We start from the raw sequence: 25,812 nt of genomic DNA, 5'->3' as shown, positions 1-25,812 counted from the left end.
TAAACACAAAATGCAATTTGTAAATGAAGGTGTTTATTATTAAAGGTGAAAAAAAATCCAAACCATCATGGCCCTGTGTGAAAAAGTGATTGCCCCCCTTGTTAAAACATACTATAACTGTGGTTGTCCACACCTGAGTTCAATTTCTCTAGCCACACCCAGGCCTGATTATTGCCACACCTGTTCACAATCAAGGCATCACTTAAATAGGAGCTGCTTGACACAGTAAGGTCCACCAGAAGATCCTTAAAAGCTACACATCATGCCGAGACCCAAAGAAATTCAGGAACAATTGAGAAAGAAAGTAATTGAGATCTATCAGTCTGGAAAGGGTTATAAAGCCATTTCCAAAGCTTTGGGAATCCAGCGAACCACAGTGAGAGCCATTATCCACAAATGGCGAAGACATGGAACAGTGGTGAACCTTCCCAGGAGTGGCCGGCCGCCCAAAATTACCCCAAGAGCGCAGCGACGACTCATCCAAGAGGTCACAAAAGACCCCACAACAACGTCCAAGGAACTGCAGGCCTCACTTGCCTCAGTTAAGGTCAGCGTTCATGCCTCCACCATCAGGAAAGACTGGGCAAAAATGGCCTGCATGGCAGAGTTCCAAGGAGAAAACCACTGCTGAGCAAAAAGAACATCAAAGCTCGTCTCAATTTCTCCACAACACATCTTGATGATCCCCAAGACTTTTGGGACAACATTCTGTGGACCGATGAGACAAAAGTGGAACTCTTTGGAAGGTGTGTGTCCAAGTATATCTGGCGTAGAAGGAACACTACATTTCATAAAAAGAACATTATACCAACAGTAAAATATGGTGGTGGTAGTGTGATGGTCTGGGGCTGTTTTGCTGCTTCAGGACCTGGAAGACTTGCCGTGATAAAAGGAACTATGAATTCTGCTGTGTACCAAGAGATCCTGAAGGAGAATGTCCGACCATCTGTTCGTGTACTCAAGCTGAAACGAACTTGGGTTCTGCAGCAGGACAATGATCCTAAACACACCAGCAAGTCCACCACCGAATGGCTGAAGAAAAACAAAATGAAGACTTTGGAGTGGCCTAGCCAAAGTCCTGACCTGAATCCTATTGAGATGTTGTGGTATGACCTTAAAAAGGCCGTTCATGCTCGAAAAACCCTCTAATGTAACTGAATTAGGACAATTCTGCAAAGATGAGTGGGCCAAAATTCCTCCAGGACGCTGTAAAAGCCTCATTGCACGTTATCGCAAACGCTTGGTTGCAGTTGTTGCTGCTAAGGGTGGCCCAACCAGTTATTAGGTTTAGGGGGCAATCACTTTTTCACACAGGGCCATGATGGTTTGGATTTTTTTTCACCTTTAATAATAAACACCTTCATTTACAAATTGCATTTTGTGTTTACTTGTGTTGTCCTTGACTATTGTTTAAATTGGTTTGATGTTCCGAAACACTTAAGTGTGACAAACATGCAAAGGAACAGGAAATGAGGAAGGGGGCAAACACTTTTTCACACCACTGTATAGTTAAAGCTATTTTGGCCCAACTTCTCCTAGGGATCACAGAAGTGCAGTTTATTCTGCACTCCTGTGACCTGTTTTCAGCCAACAGCGGGCTAAAGTCGTCTGTCGGTTGATCTCACTCAACCGAGCAAGGCCCAGATGCCTGGACCGACAGTTGGCTCAGCCTCTCAGCGAGCCGCTTAGAGCTTGAGCCAGCCACGACCGCCCCCTTCACAGCCCAGCTCTCAAATGAGCGCTGGAGGGGCAGAGAGCCAGTGACTGGCAGTCACAAGCTCCCTGTTCACTGAAGACTGAGAACTGAGCAATCACCTGTGTTTGATCACTCGGTCCCTAGTGTGTGTATGTGAGCAGCTCAGGCTGCAAGGAAATGTAGTTCTGTGCCTGCTGCTGTAAATGCTGGCCGGAAAGGAGCCCATCACCATGAGTGAAATCCAGTGGTCAAAGTGAAACGTGTTGGGGTGTAGCCTAGCAGGGGTCCAGGCTGAGACTGCCACTTGTTCATACACAACAGGTCTTGTTCTGATGTGGAGCTCCTGGGGCCTTCAACTCTTATCGCTCGGTACTCAGTCTTAGATCTGACAGGGGACAGATGCAGCTCCAATGCTGCATCCATTTAGGTAAAAAAAAAAAAAAAAAATATTATATATATATATATATATATATATATATATATATATATATATATATATATATATATATATATATATATATATATATATATATATATTTTTTTTTTTTTTTTTTTTTTTTTTTTTTTTTACACAAGCCCATACTTTTCATTTAATGTGTTTGTTCTAGCTTAAAAAAAACTGGTCCAGGGAAGTCTCTAGGCTGTCCGAACTATTTTAAGCAGACCACAGGGAAAGGCTAAAGAGTGGGAGGAGATTTTTCATCTATGTATCCAAGGAATAACACCATGTATTTACTGCAAGTGTAACATTATACTGGCCCCTTCTCAAACAACACTTCCTTAGATTTATTGTTTTAGCAGTATTTGAATTTAAACTAACATTAAAATGCTAAGAATAATTCAACTGCACCAATAATCACTTTATTCTATTGAAAAACGTGTATAGATTAAAATTCATTGAATTTCTAATCCCAGCCATGTATTGTTCTTTACACTAAATTAATGATTTTGCAAATCCTTTTCCAGCAGCTTATAGGACATCTTTATAAGAGACAACCATCCTTAAAAGGAGCAATAATGCAACATAGCTTTTGTCATTTGGAAAAGATTTATATTTTTATTTCTCTTACACTTTCAGGAACATAGTAAGTATCAATAAATGTTTATTTAGAAGCTCACAGTTTACCCAGGTAGCATAGTAAGAAGTAATTGTGTCTTTATAAAAACTGAAAATGGCAGCTTACGTCGGCAGGAGCAATCAGTCTACCGGTATTCAGCGACACTTGAAGTACTGTTAGCCCGGCTTGCACAATGATGTACACCCTAGGGGCGTGTAAATGACAGGCTGGGCTCACAGAAAACAGGTGAACAACAGGACTGTCACTGTGCCTGTGCCAATGAGGAAAGTGGGGAAAACACTGAAGCGTGGTGAGGACAAGCTGAAACTTTTTTTTTATTAAACACAGGAGAGGGACTAAGAAAAGGAACTGGAGTTCCACTATGAATAGAGGACATTTAATAATCTTACCACATTTTAACAAAGTTTATCAAATGAAAAAAATAATTTATCGGTTATATCTGTATTTAGGGTGTAACATGTTCCAGCTCGCCCACACCTCTATTTCCCTCCCCATCGCCTTGACAGAGGGCAAGGGTTGGTACTAATACAATGATATATATATATATATATATATATATATATATAGACAGAATCGTTACTATGCTTTGGTTAGAATGCTGTATGGGATGACAGCCATTGTGTATGCCTACGCTGCACCCCATCATTGGTGCTGGGCTGCGGCTCCCTGCCCATGGGCTTAAGGACAACTTTATGCAGAGGGATTTAAGATGATGGATAGCAGTATACACCTAGGATAGATTGACATGGTGGGCGCCCACTCTGATGGGTGTGGTAACTTATAGTGGGCGTTGACTTGGACATGTGCATGTGGATATATACAGAGGTAACTAGAGAAGGCCAGTCTACTACTGCTGTGGCCCTGAGGAAGAGGGTCCTCCCTCATAATGCGTGAGCCGTTTGCGATGCTATCTAGTCCCCCCAACACCAGGTCCAGGTTGCAGGTGTCTAAAGATACATTTTATCTTTGGGAATGCACAAGGTTGGTGCACCCTCCTGTTTTTTTTTTTATATGTTTCAGTTCTAGGGATACCCATTGTTCTGAAGAGGGCAGCAAGACCATTGACATTTCTAGGTGCAGTAGTTAAATAAAAGATTTTAATAAGAAACAAATTGTGCACTCACATTTAGCAGAATAATAGTTGTTGACAAAGGAGTGCGACTTGAAAGGACATCCAAGTGTGCATGCTCACGAAACACATCCTTAACTAATGACGACATCCCCTGGAGCCGACTGAATAGTCTGAGGCTCTATTTCACAAGTCGGCATTTCCATCTTACGGAAGTATACAATCTAGTGCACAGCCCATTCCAGGGAAACCGTCTACTTAAACTTATATGCAATGCCTGCTATTATTCTGCTAAATGTGAGTGCACAATTTGTTGCTTATTAAAATCTTTTATTTAACTACTGCACCCAGAGACGCCTCTACTTGTCTATTTTTGCAGTTCTATAGAACATGGTTTCATTTCCAACTGACGGCTGCCTGGTTTGCATACCCTTGGATTTTAGTTCAGATCGGACTAATTTACATATTATTGGAACTTGGACTGTTACCATTAGAGACTTCTAGCTAAATGTATTGGAAGATTTTACAATACTGATTCAGTTGTGCGCCTATACTTGCTATATAGACCATTGACATTCCACACTCTATCCAAAGGGTTGGCTACACCAGCCAGGGGTGGCCTGGGCCAGGGGGCAGGGATGCAATTGCCCCCCGGGCCGCTCTGATGTGCTGTACAATTTGGCTGGTGTCGCCAGCTCACAACTGCGCATGTGCAGTGTCTGAGCTGGCCGAGTGCAGCAGCTCCATGCAGCAATGTGTTCTGTCACTGGGCTGAAAGTCTGTGTTACAGAGCGCAGCCCAGTCCAGCCCCTCCCTCCTCCACATAAATGGCTGGTAGATCTGCTCTTTCTTGCCCCACCCATACTCTGGGCAGCCAGTGTGCGGTCTGAGAAAAGGATGTGTGGCCGGGAAAGTTAAAATCAAGCTGTCGGCTGAAATCCAGTGAGCGTCCATATAAGTGAGCTTCTCATCCCTCCCTTCTCTCCCTCTCTCTCTCCCAAATCTCTCTCCTTCTCTGAAGCTAAAGAGTTTTCTTTCTGGCAGCCAGTGACTGTACCTTGCCCTAGGTGGTATGAAGAGGTTCACACGGACACGTATTCTGCAGCTGGCAGTCTTCCTGCATGTTACCCCTGGCCCCATAGACCACTATTAGGTTGTACATTTTTACTGCATGTTCTGAAAGTGCACAAAAAAAGTCCTGCATGCTGCATCTTTGGTGCACTTTTAGAAAATGCAGCAAAAAATGTGCAACTTAAAAGATATCTGGGGGACTGCGAATAAAGAAAACCACCAGTACACCAGCACTGCAGCCAAACACAGCACACCAGTGTAAGCCCAAAGGCTATTCACTTGTCACAGGCACTGCCACTCCACTGAAAAGCGATTCATGCTCGGGTCACTTTTTTGAGGCATTTGACAGGCAGTGAGGAGGTATCATCACATTTCCTCCCTGCCTGTTTTAACCTTCTAAATGCCAATCCCTCCAGCTAATGGCACGTTTCCCTTTGAACTCCACCTTATTTCCATTACTCTCTCTGCAAGCAGTGTCAAGCGGTCTCTTTCTCTTTCTCTCTGCAGGCAGTGTGAAGCGGTCTCTTTCTCTTTCTCTCTGCAGGCAGTGTGAAGTGGTCTCTTTCTCTTTCTCTCTGCAGGCAGTGTGAAGTGGTCTCTCTCTCCCTGTTCAGGCAGTATGAAGCTGTCTCTCTCAGGGGGCTGAACTTCCGGCTCAGTTTGCCTGGTTCAAATTCAAATACCTGCCCCCGAAAGGTGCCAAATGTGGCAGCAGAGGGGGGATGGAGACATACAAGCGGAGCTTCCCCATCTGGGTGGAGCTCCACTTTAAATAATGGTTACTATGTATGAAAGAATCTCTTAAGTGGAGAAGTACATATACCATCACGAGGGGATGCCCTCGTAAATATGATAATCTCTAGTTGGACACCCTGAGCTTAAGCCCACTTGACCTAGTCTTGGATAGGCTCCTGATGGGTTAATGTATACTCCATTGGCTATTGAATTTACCTGAGTGGCTGTAAAACTAAAGAAGTTACCTCCACTGTATAATGTTTTTTATTTATTGTGCCGCTGGTATGATTTCTGATATACTTGCTGGTCTCTGTTATGATGTGCCCAAATCATTTGGAAACAATCCAAAGGGTCACAGATTTTGTGGCAGTTCTCATGTTATCATGATGTAATTCTTAGTTAGATATTTGGACCATAAATTCAAGGAATAAAGAATTTATGCAACATAAACTCAATGATAGTTGACAAGACAGACTTAAAGTGTTACTAAACCCACAACAGTAAAATCAATCTGTATATACAGTAAAGCATGCTTGTTATACTAGCTGTGGAACCTAAGGGGTAATCCTCTGCATTATGTAAAAGGGCTCTTTGAGCCTGTCTTCTCTTATCCTACCCTTCTTTTAAAGTGGTAGTAAAGTCTTATTTTTGTACCTAAAGGTAAGCCTATAATAAAGCACGGTTTAGGAGATTTTCACACTGCATGCAGCTAGAGACATCACCAGCCCATGCTCTCTGAAGGGGCAGCATAATTGTGCCATCCCTTCAGAGCTTCGCTCCATGACCGTGACATCGTGGCTTGCACAAAATCAGAAGGACGGAGCACTGAAACCTGGATAGAAAACCATATAAAGATGAAAGCCCTGTCAGTGGTGACAGCACTCTGCTGGAGGACTTAGTTCTAAAGTATTTCATAATGTGCAAGTATGCGGTGCATACTTGCACATTATGCAATTGTCTTGCAGGGTTTTTTTTCTTTTAAAGTTGCAGTTTACTACCACTTTAACAAGTGCTCTGCGGGACACTGATAGAAGTCACAAGACTGCTATATACTGCTGATGAGAAAAGGTATTTAATAGTTTATATTTACTAAAATAATTTCATTTACATGTTCTGTTCCCAGATATAGTGAATGCAGAGTCCTGGGTTTAATAGCACTAACATAATCCCAGATCAACTGTCCAATGTAGTCCTTGTGCAACCAACAGTTCAAACTGTGCCATCAAAACCCTTATTCATATTAAACATTTTGCCAACATGCATGACTCCAGAGGCAGGAGCTGTGGGCAGGAGACAGCAGACAACAGCTGGGAAATTCTTGGAAAGTGACGTCACCCATAGACTTACTATGGGTCTTCAATTTGTCCACTGCCTACACAGAGAACCCGCCGCTGACAGCTCAGCGTGGGACTGGACCGGAGTGGCTACTGTATAGCAATTTTTGCTTTACAGCACTATATAAGTTAGTCTTGGCTGCAAGTAGATTTAGAGATTTTCATTTTCGGCTGAACTTCTACTTTAAAGCGGAGTTCCAGCCTGTATTAACCCCTTGCTGACCAGCCACTGTAGTTATACTACATTTTGTGCATGTGAAACCGTGGTGACTCATGATCATGGTACACAGAGGCAGAACTGGGACCGGAGAGATCTCAGAGATCTGCTGTTCCCAGTGATCAGGAATAGCGATCTCTGTCATTTCCTTGGGCAGCCAATCCCCCCTACATTTAGAACCAACCTAGGAAACACAGTTAACCCCCTGATCGCCCCCCAGTGTTAACCCCTTCCCTGCCAGTGTCATTTATACATTGACCAGTGCATTTTTATAGCAGATAACTGTAATAAAGTCACTGGTCCCCAAAAAGTGTCACATAGGGTCATCACAATGTCGCAGGCCCGCTAAAAATCGCCATCATTACTAGTAAAAACATATAAACATTTTTTTTTTAAAAGTCTGTAAATCTATACCCTATTTTGTAGATGCTATATCTTTTGCGCAAACCAATCAATTTTTTTTACCAAAAATATGTAGACTACATATTGGCCTAAACTGATGAATAAATCCTATTTTTTTTTTATATGTATTATAGCAAAAAGGGAAAATAATAATAATAATAATAATAATAATATATAATATAATAATAATATTAATTATATATATATATATATATATATATATATATATATATATATATATATATATATATATATATATATATATATATATATATATATATATAATTTTTTATTTTTTTTCCCTTTTTGCTATAAAATACATAGCAAAAAAAATAAAAAAATAGGATTTATTCATCCCTCTTAACTATATGCCACTATCAAGTTGCAAACGTTAAAACACGTTTCATACATACGTGCATAATAAAATAAAAATAAAAATAACGGTCCTATACCTAATAATCCGTGCCTTGATCTATAATTATAGATGCACAGGTGAGTAATAAAGTGCCTAAATAATAAACACACAGCTGGTATGTTATTTTTATTTTAGCTACAAATACTGTAGTTACTTTTAATATAAGGACACTTACCTGTCCAGGGAGCCTGTGATGTTGGCACCCAAAGCCGACCCATCCATCGGCTTCGGGTGCAGGCGCCAGCATGTTTACTAAGCGAAACAGCAAGAGAAGCCTTGCGGCTTCATAGCCGGTTTCCTTCTGTGCATGCGCGAGTCATGCTGCACTTTCTGAATGGTCCTGCTGTCTTCTGGGACCCGTGTCTCTCTGCCAGAAGGCAGCGGGGAAAAAGAGGACGGTTCGTAAATGTCGTAGGTTATCTTTACACGGAAGTTGGAGCGAGCGCCTGTTTTTGACAGGTATGCGCCCTTCCCCACCTCCACCCACCCAAAAGGTGCCAAAATGTGGCATCAGAGTTGGGAGGAAGCAGAGCTTCCACTTTTGGGTAGAACTCTGCTTTAGGTATATCATAATGTCATAAAGATGAGTAAAAACACAATCGCTTTACATGTTAAAAGAAAAAAAATATATCATTGTATAAGAAACAAATAAAATATATATATATATATGTCTTTACCTGCTCATAGTTCAGACGCTGAATTTCAGAAATCTCTTTAGGTTTCGCCTCTAAAATATAATCTCCTAGAAGAAAAGTGACAAATCAATTGAAACAATTTAATTCTAGGCATAATAAAATACACACGTACAGTAATTTTTTGTTTTGTAGGGGGAAAAAAAAAAAAAGATATAAAATAATCACTGGATGGCGCAGCAAAAAAGTCTTGATGACTGTAATGAAGGCTTTCTTGTGAAACTATAATCAATAGTTTTGGCAGTAACTAAATGTATGGCAGACCTTGATTTATCGATTTAGCAATGACATTTTCAGCCTTTTCACATTTCAGAACACAAAAGAAAGTGAAATCTATCTAAGCTCCAGCATACAACTAAGGATGCGTATAAACAGGCTGAATATCGGCCAGTATTGGTCAGTTCTACAGTAACTAGCCCATATTCGATCAGTGTGCACAATTGTCTGACAAAAACCAGGTTTTTGTTGAAGGGACATGCTAGAAAATCAGCATCTGATCAGTGCTCGCAGCCAATGGTTGCAGGTGCTGATCAGTGCATTCTGGTGGTGGGATAGTCCCCCTGTCAGAAGACAAAATGCACAGCGGGGGAGATCACCGCACTAACATTGCGTGTGTTAAAAAGGCGATTCATCAGGGTTTTTTTGTTCTGCCCGCTGGGCTGAGTGAAACAAAAGCTTATATGTGTACCAGCCTTATGATTCTAGACATAAAAGAGGTCAATCAAGAGATATAGATAGATTTTGTATATTTATGATAAATTGAGCACAGAAAAATCTGCATATGGGAATTTCAAACAAATTTAAACTTCTTTTCTGTTTATCTAGGGATTTCTCAAATGAGTGTTCACCATCAAAAGGTATGCATAGAAGACGCTTTTTACAAGCAGGCTCGGCTTAGCCACAAAATCCTGCTCATAGGCATAGAAATGAGGGACATGCTAAGCAACTGGCGCATTACATTAATGTCTATACAAAACAATAAGGCAAAGAGCATTAGCTGAAATTGTTCTAGGGGAGAAGGGTCATCAAAGACAGGTCTTGCTTCAGGGGTGGACCTGGAAGGGCAAAGGGGGCCTTTAATAGGAAATATCCTCAACTGTAAGATGGTTATTGAGAACTGAATAGGCAGGATCCACTACCAGAATAGCCCATTTCTTCGTAAAAACACTTTTTCTCCCCATGGGAAAAAAATTGGCAAAAAGGTTAAGAGGAATGAATACCCTCTCAGCATCTAGTCAGTCTTTAACCACTTGACCTCTGGAAGATTTACCCCCCTTCCTGACCAGGCCATTTTTTTTACTAAACAGCACTGCGTTATTTTAACTGTCAATTACACACCTGTACCCAAAAAATAAAAATAAAAAACGCATCTTCTGCATTAAGGTAAAAAAAACTTCTGTGCTACAGAATACCCCCCCCCCCCACGATGTGCACAAGAGCCCTCCCTAGGCAGATTGATAGCAGCGAGAGCCATTGGCGCCCACTGCTGTCAAAAAAATTATGTGATGAAGGGGAGGGGCCCGAGCCACCCATTCTGTGTCAATAGACACAGATAGGGTGGCTCAGGAGTGAGCCTCCATGAAAGGTCCCTTTATATGGCGGCACTTGCCAAAGAGGAGGAGCATGGAGCACCAGCAGGGGACCCCGGAAGAAGAGGATCAGTGCTGCTCTGTGCAAAACCATTGCACAGATTAGGTAAGTAAAATATGTTTGTTATTTAAATAAAAAAAAAGAAAGTTTAATGTGAACAATAAATCTACGTGGGTATGAAAAAAATGCTTTTTTAACTTAGCTAGCCTCTTTGTGCCTGTAGGGGCTTGATTTGGCTGTTTAGAGTCTTCTGGAAAGCCAGATGCTGCTAGGAAAAGACTAATATTAACTGCATAAATTAATGTGTAGTAGAACAGTAGAGTGTGTTTTGCACAGGATAGCACAAAAGTGTGGGCTGGGAATGGTCCCTGAGGCAACACCAAGGGGTACCAATCCAGAAACTTTAGACAGTCAGGACAATAAACAGTCAGATCTTGAAAGAAGTGTCATAAGAGAAAAACTGAATGGTCAAATAGTAAAAGAGGTGAAGATCTATATGAACAACATGAAAGAGATCAAAGATCACCAGGTTGGCACCTTTTTTTTTATAATTCAATGTGTTTATTAAGGAAAAAATTACAAATAACCAGGTTCAAGTTAGCCAGACATATAGATATACTGGCGTTAAGTTTTCTGATCATCATACAACACTTTAGAGAAATAAACAGTACAGCCATAATACTCATCCATCAGCTGATAAAAATAACAGAACCTAACAACCGTGATATGTGTTCATAGTACTGGCAGGATAAACCAGTAATTTCCCACTATAGCCAAAGTATCTCAATATGAAGGAGTAGTAGAGACCCAGAGTCCCGGGAGACCCGGCTGCAATCACTGGGATAATCCCAGGGCTCACAGTCATGTAAGGCCTCATGTGGTATCATTTGTGTTGTGCATAAATATTCCAAAAAATAAAATAAAAAGAAGAAAAAAGAGGAGAAAACAAAGGGAGAAACAGAGGGAAAGAAGGAAAAGAGGAGAGAGAGAGGATCGTCCTGGAGTTCACTACGGAGTTGAAATGTAATCAATCCATGGGTCCCATATCTTATTAAATTTCTTTGTTTTGCTATTACGGATATGAGTGAGCTCATCATTGATCATAATCCAATTAAGTTTACTTTTAACCTGGTCAAGAGGAATTTACGACTGTCTCCAGTGTATTGCAATTGTAATTCTCATTGCCCACCCTTTTTTTTTTTTTAAGAAACATAAGAACTTCTAAAAGGATTTTTTAAATTAAATAACAAACATATTATACTTTCCTCATCTGTGCAATGGTTTTGTATAGATCGGGTAAGTATAACATGTTTGTAAGCAGCCTTGATCCTCTTCTTTTTGGGTTCCCTGCTGATTGTCCTGGCTCCACCCTCCTACCAAGTATCCCCAAAAGCAATCCTTTCTATAGGGGCACTAGAGCAGGCTTGCTCCCGAAATGTAATGCATTAAGGTAAAAAAAAAAAAAAAATGAACCTTTAGAACGACTTTAACTAGCAAGGCCTAACTAAACAGTAACAGTCAGGTGTCTGTGAAAGTTAGCCTTTGTAGATCGCCAACTTGTGGTTCTCCAGGGTGCAGAGTCTACGCCCCAGCCTGTTTCCTTACCAGGGCCTCTGATGGTGGGGATGGACTTGCAGCAAGCTAAAACCAGGTCACGGCCCCCCAAGTACACCCAGCTGAGGATGCAGCAACCACTCAAGTCAAACTTATCGAGGTCAGGGTAGGCGGCAGACAAGCACAGACGGTAGATAAAGTTGGGATCAGTACACGGGAAGTCAGAATACACGTAGTAGGCAGGAGCTCAGAGGACTGAGAAGTTGATCAGCCAACGCAGACTGCACTGATTATGTGTGATACAGGGAAGCAAACTGGGAGGTGGGCCAGAAAGTGACGGAAAATGAGGAAAAGGGAGGCAAAGGGAGGAAACCTAAACCCACAGAATAGCAACCAATGCCCATAGGTGAGCACAGAAGCTAAACAACACATGTGAAAGGAATCAGAAGAATTATACAGAATTACACAGGCAGGAAACCTGTAAGCTAAATCAGGACAGTAAGGAAAACTTATAAAAATATAATAAAATAAAGGTCACTGTAAAAATATAAACCTACACTACCTTACAAGTGGACAGTATCAGCAGGGCAGCTGACGGTGTGTGGACAGCGTCAGTAGAGTGGACAATGTGTGGATGGTGTCAGTAGAGTAGTGGACGGTGTCAATAATTATTTATTTTTATTATTTTATTTTTTTACCAATTTAATTTTTATTATTTACAATGTTATTTTATTTTTTTATTCCTTTTTTTAGGACCCCCGTTCGGGGGCTTTGGTGAAATATCAGGAGTCTAAACAGACCTCGAATGTCTCACTTTTGAGACAGACAGAGAAAAGGACTGAGAGCAGAGGCTCCCCAGTCCCTTCCTCTGCAGTCTCAGCTGCACTGGACAGTGAATGAATGGGAAGTGCTCTGTAATGTGCAGCTTCCTGTTAATTCACAAACTGAAACATAGTAAACAGTTAACTATGGTTCAGTTATGACAGTAAGTGATCTGTACCGATCACACACTGCCACATTAAAAAAAGAAAGGGGCCAGTAAATTATATATTTTCCACCCTCCATCCCTGATCTTTATCCTAAAACATTCCCACTGGAGCCATGGGTGTCGGGGGAGATCTAGGCCCTCCTGCTGCAGACCTAGATCAGAGGTGTAGAGCGGCCGCAAGTCAGATGACCGGCTTGAAGATGTAAATTTAATTTAAAATGTATTTAGAGGCATAGTTTTTAACGAAAACATATACAGTACATTATGGATGCATACAAGTAAGGGGCTGGCGGGGGTGGGGGGCAAAGAGCAGGGAAGCGGATGACGGAGGCACGTAAACTGACCATGGTGTCAGGGCTCAGCAGCCATGATAAACCGTGGTCAGTTTACAGGAGGGAGGATAGAAACTGGCAGGATCAGCCAGGTTTTTTACAGCCTCCAGAGGAGCAGGTTGAAGAGTAAAAGCACTGTGCTGTTTAATCTGCTATAAGGGAACAGGATCTCCATTTTATTTTTATTTTTTGGGTTATAAACACTTTAAGTCCCAGAAAGCTTTGTCTGCTCTGGAGACTACAGAACTCCACCTATCTCCAAGCCTTCTCCGTCCAGCTCCAAAAACATACATTGGTTTCTTTTACGGTAAATAAAATGCTGCTGTCATGGCTCCAAAGAATCTGCCCGTTTACTGTATAAGGAGATGCATTTCTCGGGGCTTGGCTACCTCAATTGGAAATTACTACCAGCAGCTGCCTCTACAAGAATATATTACAAGGTGGTCAGTTACATAGCAAACTCAGTCAACAGTAAAATTCAAGTAGACTACAGAGAAGCATTTCATTTCTCAAACCTAAGATTATTCTTAAAATATGATTAATGTGTAGAAAAATGCATTCTAAGTTATGATAGCTAACCAAATAGCTACAATAAAGGGGTTATTATTAATCAAACCTAATCTACTTTATATGCTCCACACATTGAGCTACAATTAAATTGTCCCAACAAATTTTCTTCCAATTATTTGTTATTATTCATTTGTACCAAAGCTAGATTTTAATATGGCACCATACAGTATATTGATAATGCAAAAAACACCCCTGTGAATGTGCCACACAACTGCCAGAGTAAAATCGGTGATCAGACAGCTGCCAGCTCACTAAGTTGGGTCACGCCAAAGCAATATAAGAATATCGCTAAACCAAATTAAAGGTTTGTTTTCATGTCAGTAATCAGCAGTCTACAAATAGAAATTAAATTACGGCTCTGAGCAAACCAAGACAACCACACAGCTAAGCAAAGATTATGCAATAAAAAATAAAAAAAACTTCTAGTCAGCAGTGGACACACTTATATGTTAGGTTTTCCACTATTATCCTTCCACATGTTGGCATTATGGGCACATTTATGGATGTGACCATTATCTCTAGTGTTTGCAGGTATAAATACATGACAGGTAATCATTGTAATTAGGGTTTAGTGTTTTAGGGTTTAATTTAGACATCGAATATTTAATTGACATTTGTCTGTCTGTATTTTATAGCATTCAGCTATTGTTTTTAAAGAGGATGTGTCCTATTCATAGTTCATTTTCAGAGGATTAAGAATTCATTTTCTCTTTTTTTTTTAAATAGACTCTACATGGTGTATTGGCAAATATATGGTATATGATTATTGCAAAGATTGTACAGACAAATATATAATAAATGATAACTGTAATTATAGAGTGTGTGTAGAATATATGATATACAATATTGCAAATATAAGCTGTATAGACACATATACAGTATGATATAAATGAACTCAAGTCTATCAAAATCACAGCAGCTAAAGTAGTAAATAGTGCAGAAAAAACCTTCCACCTACCCAGATACTCCATAAGTTGTTCTGCAGTGATCATTTCTATCATGGGGGGTAATTTCACCTGTAAAAAAATAAAAATAAAAAAAGTGTTCACTTTTATAAAATTATTTACTAATGAATACAAGATTGTGTTTTATTCCTGCATATGACATGCTGCTATCCTGATATAATAAGAACGCTTGTTTTGAATATTTTGTATATCCTATACAATTATTTATCATTAGGATTTAATGTACAGTATGAACATATTTTTCTAAAATGCACGCAACTTGTAAAATGAGATTATGAGAGCCCCTGTACCAGACTCACCTTCATCCAAAATTTACCTTGCCATGACTTATGCTACTTAACAAGCACTTACAGGGTTATCTCCAGAAAAGGCAAGTAGAAAGCCCCGGTGCAAATATGTCATGTCACCAGGGTTCAAAGCACAGAAATATGGAAAGAAAACGCTTCTCGCTGGAATCCATGAGTATTTCCAGGCATGTGGGCGGCTCCGTGCCTGCTGTCTGCTGAAAATGGATCACAGGAGTGCAGACCTTAGTAATCCACAGGAGAAGTACAGCCAAATGAGCTTTGGTTGTACTTCTCCTTTAACTATCTGGCCATTTCCCACTCCCAACAACTTGCCTCACTCACCAATTCCTTTCTACCCCTATCTTCACCCTCGCAGCCGACAGGTACTACTCCCCAGCCTTGTCCCCCCCCCCCCCCCCAACTAAAATTATTCCCTGGCCACATTCCACCCAATATTGCATTACACCCTGGCCATACCCCACCTCCCAAACTTACATCACTCACCGGCTACCTCCCACCCCCAAACTACAACAATGACCATCAGATCCCCCCCCCCCCCCCTCAAATCTTACATCAATCTCTGGCAATGTCCTATTTCACACTTACAACCCCCCCAAAATAGTAAATGTTTTGTGAGCATTATATGCACCATAATGTGTAACTGTGGGTGTGAAAAGGCATGAAATTGGGAGCGCCAATTACAATAGACAAAAAAAAAAATTATTTGCTCACAAAACTGAAAAGGGTTGATTTACTATAGCTGGAGAATGCTAAATCTGGTGTCCAGTTTATTTTTTTTGCCAAAGCTTGAGGCCCGGTTCACACTGGTACAATACGACAGTCTTACCACTTTGGATCTGACTTTGCCCTGCGACTTGAAGTCCGACATCCATCAGACTTCAATAAACAGGGATCCGACTTTGATCCCCGACAATGCCAGGCACTGTGCCTGGTATGAATCTTTAGGGGAACTCTGTGCACAACGTAAAAAAAACAAAAAAACAGCATGGCCTCCCCCTCCAAGAGCATACGAGGCCCTCCGGTCTGGATTTTCAAGGGAAACCCCCAAGCTGAAATAACGGCTTTGGGGTCCGTCCCCCCGCAAAATCCATACCAGACTCTAATCCAAGCACACAGCCCGGCAGGTCAGGAAAGGGGGTAGAGACGAGCAAGCGCACCCCCCCCCCCCCCGAACCATACTAGGCCCCATGCCTGTTTTTTCGGCGTGTGGGTTCCCCTGAAAATCCATAGTAGTATGCTCTTGGAGGGGGAACCAATGCCTTTTTTTAAAATTTGGTGTAGAGTTCCCCTTAAAGAACCTCAGAGCCCAAGTCGCATACCAAAGTCGGGTCAGTTAAGACGGCGCTCTGACTTCAGTGATAATCAATGGGCTGAAGTGGGATCAAAGTCAGACCAAAGTGCTTGTGTTGGACCAGTTAAGATGGCGCTCATAGGGAAACGTTGATTTTTCACGTCGTGCGACATGAGCTCCCAATGTTGGAGCATTTCTCATACCAGTGTGAACCCAGCCTAAATTAACAAGCTGAAGTTAGAAGCTTATAGGTTACTGTGCACAGCTGCACCAGATTTTGCACTTTCCAGTTTTAGTCAATAATCCCCTATGTGTCATGATACATCTTTCTGGCTACAAAAAAAATGAAAAAAAAAAAAACAAGAAAAAAAAAAAAAAAACAGTCCTATAGATAATGAATTCCCACTTCGAGTCACGGGAGAAAGAAGCGAGCTATGAAGAGAAACTGTTACTTTGCCATGAATAGGCAAAATCTTTTCCTATAGTAGATAAACCCTTCTTGCTTCACTGAACATATAACTACCTTAAAAAGAGGTACCCTCAGGTCCCTTTGTTTCCCCTTTTTTTTCTAGTTACAATTAGGCTAGAAAACAGTGTGCCTGCCCAGAATACAGCATCACTTTTTCTTTACACTTTCAGTGGCAACTTACCCACATATCACTCTGCTTGCAGCCAGAAAAACTACAGTTCATATGAGTAGTGGGACGTGATTTACAGAAATGCTCACTCTTCCGGATAATACAGGGGCTGTGGAATGATTGATGGTTACAAGAGAGATTGTGCCGACTTATGTGATGTACTTTAGTAGCTCAGCTATGGATTACAGATGTAATGGTTTCAGTGCTGAAGCATGAGTATTGTGAGCTCACCTGAGGAAGTCAAGCCAAGTTTTTGGCACCAGGTATGGTATAGCATAAAAATACAAAAAAATTATGTTTATAAAATAAAAGTTAGTAAATTCGATTGTATCTTGAAGCTAACAACTATACCCAAAATATTTAAAGTGTAACTCCACTTTTTTGTAGAGAAAAAAAAAAATTCCCCTCTGGGTGATCTATGTACATTGCAAGGATTATAACAAACTTTGTTGCAGAATCCTACCTTTTGTTATTCTGAAGAAATCTCTGTGTGTTCCTCTGTGTCCCCGTACTGAGTGGGTCTAATGGGAGGGGTTTCATAATTATGAGTCAGCTGTGGCAGCTGCAGGGCACTAATGAAGAAAGCTGCTGGGCCTGCATCCCTTTAGACATGTTCCTAGTGGAAATATCTCACCACAAAATACATTTTTGTTGCAGGGGATGCCTGAAATCTGACTTCTGGGAAAAATGGTGAGCCAATCACACAAGCAGGAAATTATGTTTCTGGAGAGTGGTCAGTACACATTCTGTGTACAGAACAACTCCATGTAGCCATGTTGCTTTGCATTTATAGAAAATTGCAGCGGCTGTAGATTGAAAAGGAAAAGTAATTTTTAATAACATTCAATTACAATATGACTTGTGTCGCATACTATACTATTTTCTTTATTTGCCTTTTTTTTCCCCCCACAAAAGTCAAGTTACCCTTTAATTTAAATTTTTTTTTGTTTAAAGAGGATCTACACCCTGTAAACAGAAATTTAAAAAAGTCAGCAGCTACAAATACTGTAACTACTGACTATTAAAAAAACACTTACCTGTCCCAGGATCCAGTGATGTGCTCACCTGACCTAGCTTTTTGTCCTGTTTTCAGGTCCAGGCGCTGGCAACTTAACTGCGGGCAGCAGGCCTAGGCTCCTTGTGGCTTCACAGCCGGCTGCCCACTGTGCCCCACGATTGGTCCCTGAAGTTTCCTGGGACCTCTGACTTATCCAGAGAGGCTGCAGGGGAACATGTGCTTCATTCCCCTAGGTGGCCAGAGTGGAAGTGGGAGTGGGTACCTGTCAAAATCAGGTACCCGCTCACTCCTTTCTCCAAAAGAAACTCCAAACATGGGAGAGGAGGAAGAAAAGCGGAATTTTACCTTTTAGGTGAAGTTTTGCTTTAACTTTTAGACAGACCAGGAAAAAGAAAGAATCTCTGTTGGTTTTTATTGTAATCTATCTCCCCAATGGGAGATTTGCCCCACTTTCTCTTAGAACTTAAAGAGTTAAGAAATCTGCTGCTTGAGACATTGCCTTCGACAGGAGTAAAAAGGAGTTGAAATTCGAGATAAAGCCAAAGACAAATGTGAAATGTTTGTAAACTTTAGACTGGGTCCACACTAAAGCACGGAGCGGCGCACAGCATCGCATACTAGCCCATTATGTGACACTTACCTGCAAAAGAATCCAGCGATGTCCCCTGTGTAGCCAGCGTCCATCTTCAAGCCCCTCTTCCTTCCGGGCTGAAGACTCCGGCTCTGTGATTCACCGGAGCCGCATGACGTCACTCCCGTGCATGCGCACAGTAACAGCACAGAGTTTCTTCCCCACGCATGCGACATTCACTTTATCGGCGCACTGCAAGTGAAATATCTCCTAAACGGCGCACGTTTAGGAGATATTTCCACTACCTATAGGTACGCCTTATTCTAGGCTTACCTATAGGTAGAAGTCCCAAAAAAGGGTTTACAACCACTTTAAGACTGAGAAAATATATGTTGATTTTGTTCTCTGTGCATGAGTTTTATACTACAGATCTACACCAAATACTGTTTTGTATACACGTATACACGTGATGCTTGTAGTTTCCTCAATAAAAACTCATTGGAAAAAAAAAAAAGGGCTGCCATAACCTGAAATACAGTTTTGGACTGGTGACATTCATAAACGCACCTACTTGGGTTTAATCTCTCCAATCTCACATAACTATAATAAAAAGGTTACGAAGTGAGGCAGAGACCATACTTTTACAAATAATGACACCAAAAAATATGTGGATTCAATGACACTTAAGGCCTTGGACAAATTAGAAGCAATGGTTGAATCTCCACCTTAAAAAAGCCATGGTTATGATACAGTAAGAACTCAGTAGCACCTAAGAAATAAATTGATCACATGCTTATTCATCTTAGCAAGAAATTCTTCACAAAAAAAAAAAAAAATGTTCTTGTTGCCTGTAATAAGGAAAAGATTTGTAAGCTGACTGGTTGCAATGAACAAGAACATTGTTCTTATGAATAGTTTTCACACAAGGCCCATGGTGCACATAGATATTGCTTTTTATGTTCACCATAAAGATGATTGATCTTCTACTGCAACAAGAACTAGAAGTACTCCACATGTAGTTACCTCACTAACGAGCGGAAGAAAGCATAACATTTTCAACAAAAGAGTATAAAACATCAGATTTAAAGTATATGTAAACCAAATCACACAACCTCATATACCAGGCATGTCCAAAGTCCGGCCCGTGGGCCAATCATGGCCCGCCTGGTTATCTAAACATATATATCTTTTGTGCCCCCTGACAATCTCTCAGCGCCGGGGCCACAAAAGATATATAGGCTCAGTCTGGCTGCCTTGGAGATAGGAGGTGGTACGAGTGCCATGCACACAGAAGGAGTATTTCCTGTTTATATGGCAGCTTCTGTAATAGGAAGTCCTGTCTCCGCCATTGGACAACTGTTCTGTCCAAAGGAGGCGGGACTTTCTCTTAAAGAGGCCTCTGTATAAACAGGAGATTATCCTGTAGGATATCTTTGGCGTTTGTCCTGCCCCCTCCATGTCCCCTCCAAGGCTGCACTGATGGCAATGGTGAGTGCAATCCTGGCAATGGTGAGTGTATTCCTGGCAATGGCGAGTGCCATTCCTGGCAATGGTGGGCGAGTGCATTCCTGGCAATGGTGGGCGAGTGCATTCCTGGCAATGGTGGGCGAGTGCATTCCTGGCAATGGTGGGCGAGTGCATTCCTGGCAATGGTGGGCGAGTGCATTCCTGGCAATGGTGGGCGCTGCATTCCTGGTAATGGTGGGCGCTGCATTCCTGGCAATGGTGGGCGCTGCATTCCTGGCAATTGGGGGTCTGCAGATGGGCACTGACCCTTATTTTGCTTCACAGTTCTTTATTTAAAATGTTAAGGTTTTTTTTCCTGAAACTTCCCTCTTAAAGTGAAGGTTTGTGCTATTCGCCAATAAATACGGTATATCCAAATAACACACCCAAGCTCATCTCTTTACACAGCCACAAAGGCAAGAGAATTCTTCTTGGGCATTGAACTAGTGCTCGAGCACATACGCTTAGACCGAATTTTAATGGTTCAAAGAATGTCAGACAAAATGGTTGACCCTCACGCATGTTCACTTCTTCAAATCTGGCCCTCTTTGAAAAAAGTTTGGACACCTATGTCATATACGATTCATTTTTCAATATTTTTACATTCACAGCTCTCTGTTCTTGTTCATACACTCTGACTCAGTCTCCCAGTTGTGTTCCTATCTTTTCACACGGTCACATAAGCTTTCAAGGTACACATGGGGGTTTATTTACTAAAGGCAAATCCACTGTGCACTGCAAGTGCACTTGGAAGTAGATCTGAGGGGGACATGCAAGGAAAAGAAAAAAAAAAACAGTATTTTAGCTTGCACATGATTGGATTATAGAAATCAGCAGAGCTTCCCTTTACAGTGCCTTATGAAAGTATTCGGCCCCCTTGAACTTTTCATCCTTTTGCCACATTTCAGGCTTCAAACATAAATATATAAAAATTTTATTTTTTGTGAAGAATCACCAACAAGTGCGACACAATTGTGAAGTGGAACGAAATCTGTTGGATTTTTTAAACTTTTTTAACCACTTTCAGACCGGACCATTTTGCTGGTCAATGACCAGAGGTCTTTTTACAATTTGGCACTGCGCTGCTTTAACTGGTAATTGCGCGGTCATGCAATGTTGTACCCAAACAAAATTTGCGTCCTTTTCTTCCCAAAAATAGAGCTTTCTTTTGATGGTATTTGATTGCCTCTGCGATTTTTATTTTTTGCGATATAAACGTAAAAAGACCGCAAATTTTGAAAAAAAATGATATTTTCTACTTTTTGTTATTAGAAAAATCCAATAAACTCAATTTTAGTCATACATTTAGGCCAAAATGTATTCAGCCACATGTCTTTGGTAAAAAAAAAGTCAATAACTGTATATTTATTGGTTTGCGCAAAAATTGTCACATCTACAAACTAAGGTACGTTTTCTGGAATTTACGCAGCTTTTAGTTTACGACTGCCTATCTCATTTCTTGAGGTGCTAAAATGGCAGGGCAGTACAAAACCCCCCCAAATGACCCCATTTTGGAAAGTAGACCCCCTGAGGAAATTGATAAGTGGCATGTTGAGCCCATTGAATATTTTATTTTTTTGCCTCAAGCGATTGAATAATGACAACTTTTTACACAAAGTTGTCACTAAATGATATATTGCTCACACATGCTATGGGCATATGTGAAATGACACCCCAAAATAAATTCTGCTGCTTCTCCTGAGTACGGGGATACCACATATGTGGGACTTTTTGGGAGCCTAGCCGCGTACGGGGCCCCGAAAACCAAGCACCGCCTTCAGGCTTTCTAAGGGCGTAAATTTTTGATTTCACTTCTCACTACCTATTACAGTTTTGAAGGCCATAAAATGCCAAGATGGCACAAAACCCCCACAAATGACCCCATTTTAGAAAGTAGACACCCCAAGCTATTTGCTGAGAGGCATGTTGAGTCCATGGAATATTTTATATTTTGCCACAAGTTGCGGGAAAATTACAAACTTTTTTTTTTTTTTTCACAAAGTTGTCACTAAATGATATATTGCTCACGCATGCCATGGGCATATGTGAAATGACACCCCAAAATAAATTCTGCTGCTTCTCCTGAGTACGGGGATACCACATATGTGGGACTTTTTGGGAGCCTAGCCGCGTACGGGGCCCCGAAAACCAAGCACCGCCTTCAGGCTTTCTAAGGGCGTTACAGTTTTGAAGGCCATAAAATGCCAAGATGGCACAAACCCCCCCCAAATGACCCCATTTTGGAAAGTAGACACCCCTAAATTTAGGGGTACACTAGTGAGACTAGGTAATAAATGGCGGGTGCCCTGAAACTATAAAAAAATAACTAACCAACCAGCGTCACCTGTAACAGTTATATGGTGATCACTGGTGAAAGGGTTAACTAGGGGGCAATCAGGGGGCTTTATGCGGTAGTATATGGGGGTCCCTGGCACTATAAAAAGCTGCGGCGAACCTAAATACCTACCTGCCTAACTAGCGTCACCTGTGACACTAATACAGCGATCAGAAAAACGATCGCTTATTAGGCTGGGTTCACACTGGAGCGATGCGGGAACGCCACGAATCCGCGGCGGGTTCCCGCATCGCATGCCTCCCGGCGGCAGTTCACACTGCCCTATGCGAACTGCTGGGAGTGTCAGTGAAATGTTAATGACACCCCCAGATCAGTTCGCATATCGCAATGCGATCTGCAAACTCGGATCGCATGGTGTGAACACCCATGCGATCCGATTCTGCTGCGGACCAAAAAAAGGGTCCCGTGCGAGTTTGCGGCGGGTGCGACGCAAATTCAGCCATACTATCTGTATGGCTGAACTCGAATCGCACAGAGATCGGATGTGATTTGCACTGCAGTGCGAATCACATCCGTTCTCATAAACCGCTGCAATGTGAACCCAGCCTTAGTGACACTGGCGACGGGGGGTGATCACGGGGTTAAACCTTTATTGGGGGGGTTAGGGGGGTACATTAGAACTAGTCACAAATGACACCAATGCAAAAAAAATAAAAAATGGCATTGGTGTCACTGTGACTGGGGGCAGGGGTAATTGGGGGGGTGATCGGGGGGGTGTGAGTGTGCCTGGCATGTTCTACTGTGTAGTGTCGTGTTGGTGCAACTCACCGATCCTCTCTCCTCGGTGTCGGAACGAAAAATACCGACACGGAGGAGAGATTACATCACTTCCTCTCCTGTGTTTACATTACAGGAGAGGAAGTGATGTCACGGAGCATTTTCATTCGTCGGGAGCGATCGCGAGGGGGTGGCCATGAATGAATGGCCGCCCCCTCATCCCGGATCGCTCCCGAACGAATACCGACCGCCGCAGGCACCGGGGGGGGCCCGATCGGGCCCCCCACCCGCGGGAAGGCAGGGACGTACAGGTACGCCCATATGCCTGCCCGTGCCATTCTGTCGACGTACATCGTCGTGCGGCGGTCGGCAAGTGGTTAACCAATAAAAAAAATGAAAAGTGCGGCGTGCAAAATTATTCGGCCCCCTTGCGTTAATACTTTGTAGAGCCACCTTCTGCTGCGATTACAGCTGCAAGTCGCTTGGGGTATGTCTCTATCAGTTTTGCACATCGAGAGACTGAAATTCTTGCCCATTCTTCCTTGCAAAACAGCTCGAGCTCAGTGAGGTTGGATAGAGAGCGTTTGTGAACAGCAGTTTTCAGCCCTTTCCACAGATTCAGGTCTGGACTTTGACTTGGCTATTCTAACACCTGGATACGTTTATTTGTGAACCATTCCTTTGTAGATTTTGCTGTATGTTTGGGATCATTGTCTTGTTGGAAGATAAATCTCCGTCCCAGTTTCAGGTCTTTTGCAGACTCCAACAGGTTTTCATCCAGAATGGTCCTGTATTTGGCTGCATCCATCTTCCCCTCAATTTTAACCATCTTCCCTGTCCCTGCTGAAGAAAAGCAGGCCCAAACCATGATGCTGCCACCGCCATGTTTGACAGTGGGGATGGTGTGTTGAGGGTGATGAGCTGTGTTGCTTTTACTCCAAACATATCGTTTGCATTGTGGGCAAAAAGTTAGATTTTGGTTTCATCTGACCAGAGCACCTTCTTCCACATGTTTGGAGCGTTTTCCAGGGGGCTTGTGGCAAACTTTAGACAAGACTTTTTATGGATATCTTTGACAAATGGCTTTCTTCTTGCCACTCTTCCATAAAGGCCAGATTTGTGCAGTGTACGACTGATTGTTGTCCTATGGACAGACTCTCCCACCTCAGCCGTAGTTCTCTGCAGTTCATCCAGAGTGATCATGGGCCTCTTGGCTGCATCTCTGATCAGTCTTCTCCTTGTCTGAGCTGACAGTATAGAGGGACGTCCAGGTCTTGGTAGATTTGCAGTGGTCTGATACTCCTTCCATTTCAAAATGATCGCTTGCACAGTGCTCCTTGGGATGTTTAAAGCTTGGGAAATCTTTTTGTATCCAAATCCGGCTTTAAACTTCTCCACAACAGTATTACAGACCTGCCTGGTGTGTTCCTTGGTCTTCATGATGCTCTCTGCGCTTTCAACAGAACCCTGAGACTATCACAGAGCAGGTGCATTTATACAGAGACTTGATTACACACAGGTAGATTCTATTTATCACCATCAGCCATTTAGGACAACATTGGATCATTCAGAGATCCTCGTTGAACTTCTGGAGTGAGTTTGCTGCACTGAAAGTAAAGGGGCCGAATAATTTTGCACGCACCACTTTTCAGTTTTTTATTTGCTAAAAAAGTTTAAATTATCCAATAGATTTCGTTCCACTTCACAATTGTGTCCCACTTGTTGGTGATTCTTCACAAAAAATTCAAATTTTATATCTTTATGTTTGAAGCCTGAAATGTGGCAAAAGGTTGAAAAGTTCAAGGGGGCCGAATACTTTCGCAAGGCACTGTACACATGAATTAAATAAGATGAAGATAAAATAGCTAAATCCTGTTTACCAGGATAAAGCACATGATTTGACTGGCCTCGTTACAGGTTACATAACTATTAACAACTGCCCAATGTATCATTCATCGGCTTCTAAAAAAAATAAATATAAAACACCAAACACATCTCAAGACTGCAAGGTTCTTTTCTATAACTTTTATATGCATTTTAAAATAAAGGTTACAAAGAAAACAGTGGGGGTTATTTACAAAAGGCAAATCCACTTTGCACTGCATGTACACTTGAAAGTGCAGTCGCTTTAAATCTAAGGGGTAGATATGAAATGAGAGGAAGCTCTGCTGATTTTATCATCCAATCATGTGCAAGCTAAAATGCTGTTTTTTATTTTCCTTGCATGTCCCCCTCAGATCTACAGCGACTTTACTGCCAAGTACACTTGCAGTGCAAAGTGGATTTTCCTTTAGTAAATAACTCCCAGTGTAGTAAAGTGTTGTCTCTGTAATTTAGAGCAGGGGTAGGCAACCCCAAACACAGGTGCCGTAAGCGGTACACAAAGCCTCTTTTGCCAGCACTCGACTCCCTCCCCATCAGCAGAGCAGCGCAGGGAGTGTCAGGGAGACACTAATGCTTTCCAATTTCAGAATTCCCCACACTGCACCTGCACTGAGGGGGAGGCACTGTGCCCCCGCACATTGTAAAAGATGGGAAACATTGTTTGGTTCTCTAACTTTGCTGTAGCTACAATCATCAGCTTTTGTGATGAGGAAGAGACTGGGTGCAGTTCTGCTAGGGTAAGCGATTCCTGTTTCAAGGAGGAGGACTGTCATTGGCCACTGCTAAAGCCAATCACAGTCCTGCTAGCACCGTC

At 41.9% G+C, this 25,812-nt stretch overlaps 1 protein-coding gene across 1 annotated transcript in view; it reads right to left on the bottom strand.

Moving 5' to 3' along the window:
- The window catches only part of MINDY2 (MINDY lysine 48 deubiquitinase 2), a 173,455-nt gene that overhangs the window by 127,916 nt on the left and 19,727 nt on the right, over positions 1 to 25,812 (bottom strand). The window contains exons 2-3 of the mRNA XM_077472635.1: positions 14,703 to 14,760; positions 8,696 to 8,760 (exon numbers count right to left, since the gene is read on the bottom strand). Of these exons, the coding sequence (XP_077328761.1) occupies positions 8,696 to 8,760; positions 14,703 to 14,760 (123 nt within the window). The remainder of the gene's footprint in view (positions 1 to 8,695; positions 8,761 to 14,702; positions 14,761 to 25,812) is intronic.

Source organism: Lithobates pipiens, unplaced genomic scaffold (assembly GCF_037356315.1).
Source record: "Lithobates pipiens isolate NorthernLeopardFrog02 unplaced genomic scaffold, aLitPip1_a1.2 Scaffold_8, whole genome shotgun sequence".
Classification (NCBI taxonomy): domain Eukaryota; kingdom Metazoa; phylum Chordata; class Amphibia; order Anura; family Ranidae; genus Lithobates; species Lithobates pipiens.
The sequence above is the reverse complement of the archived record's forward strand: the minus strand, read 5'-3'. Positions and strand labels throughout refer to the sequence as shown.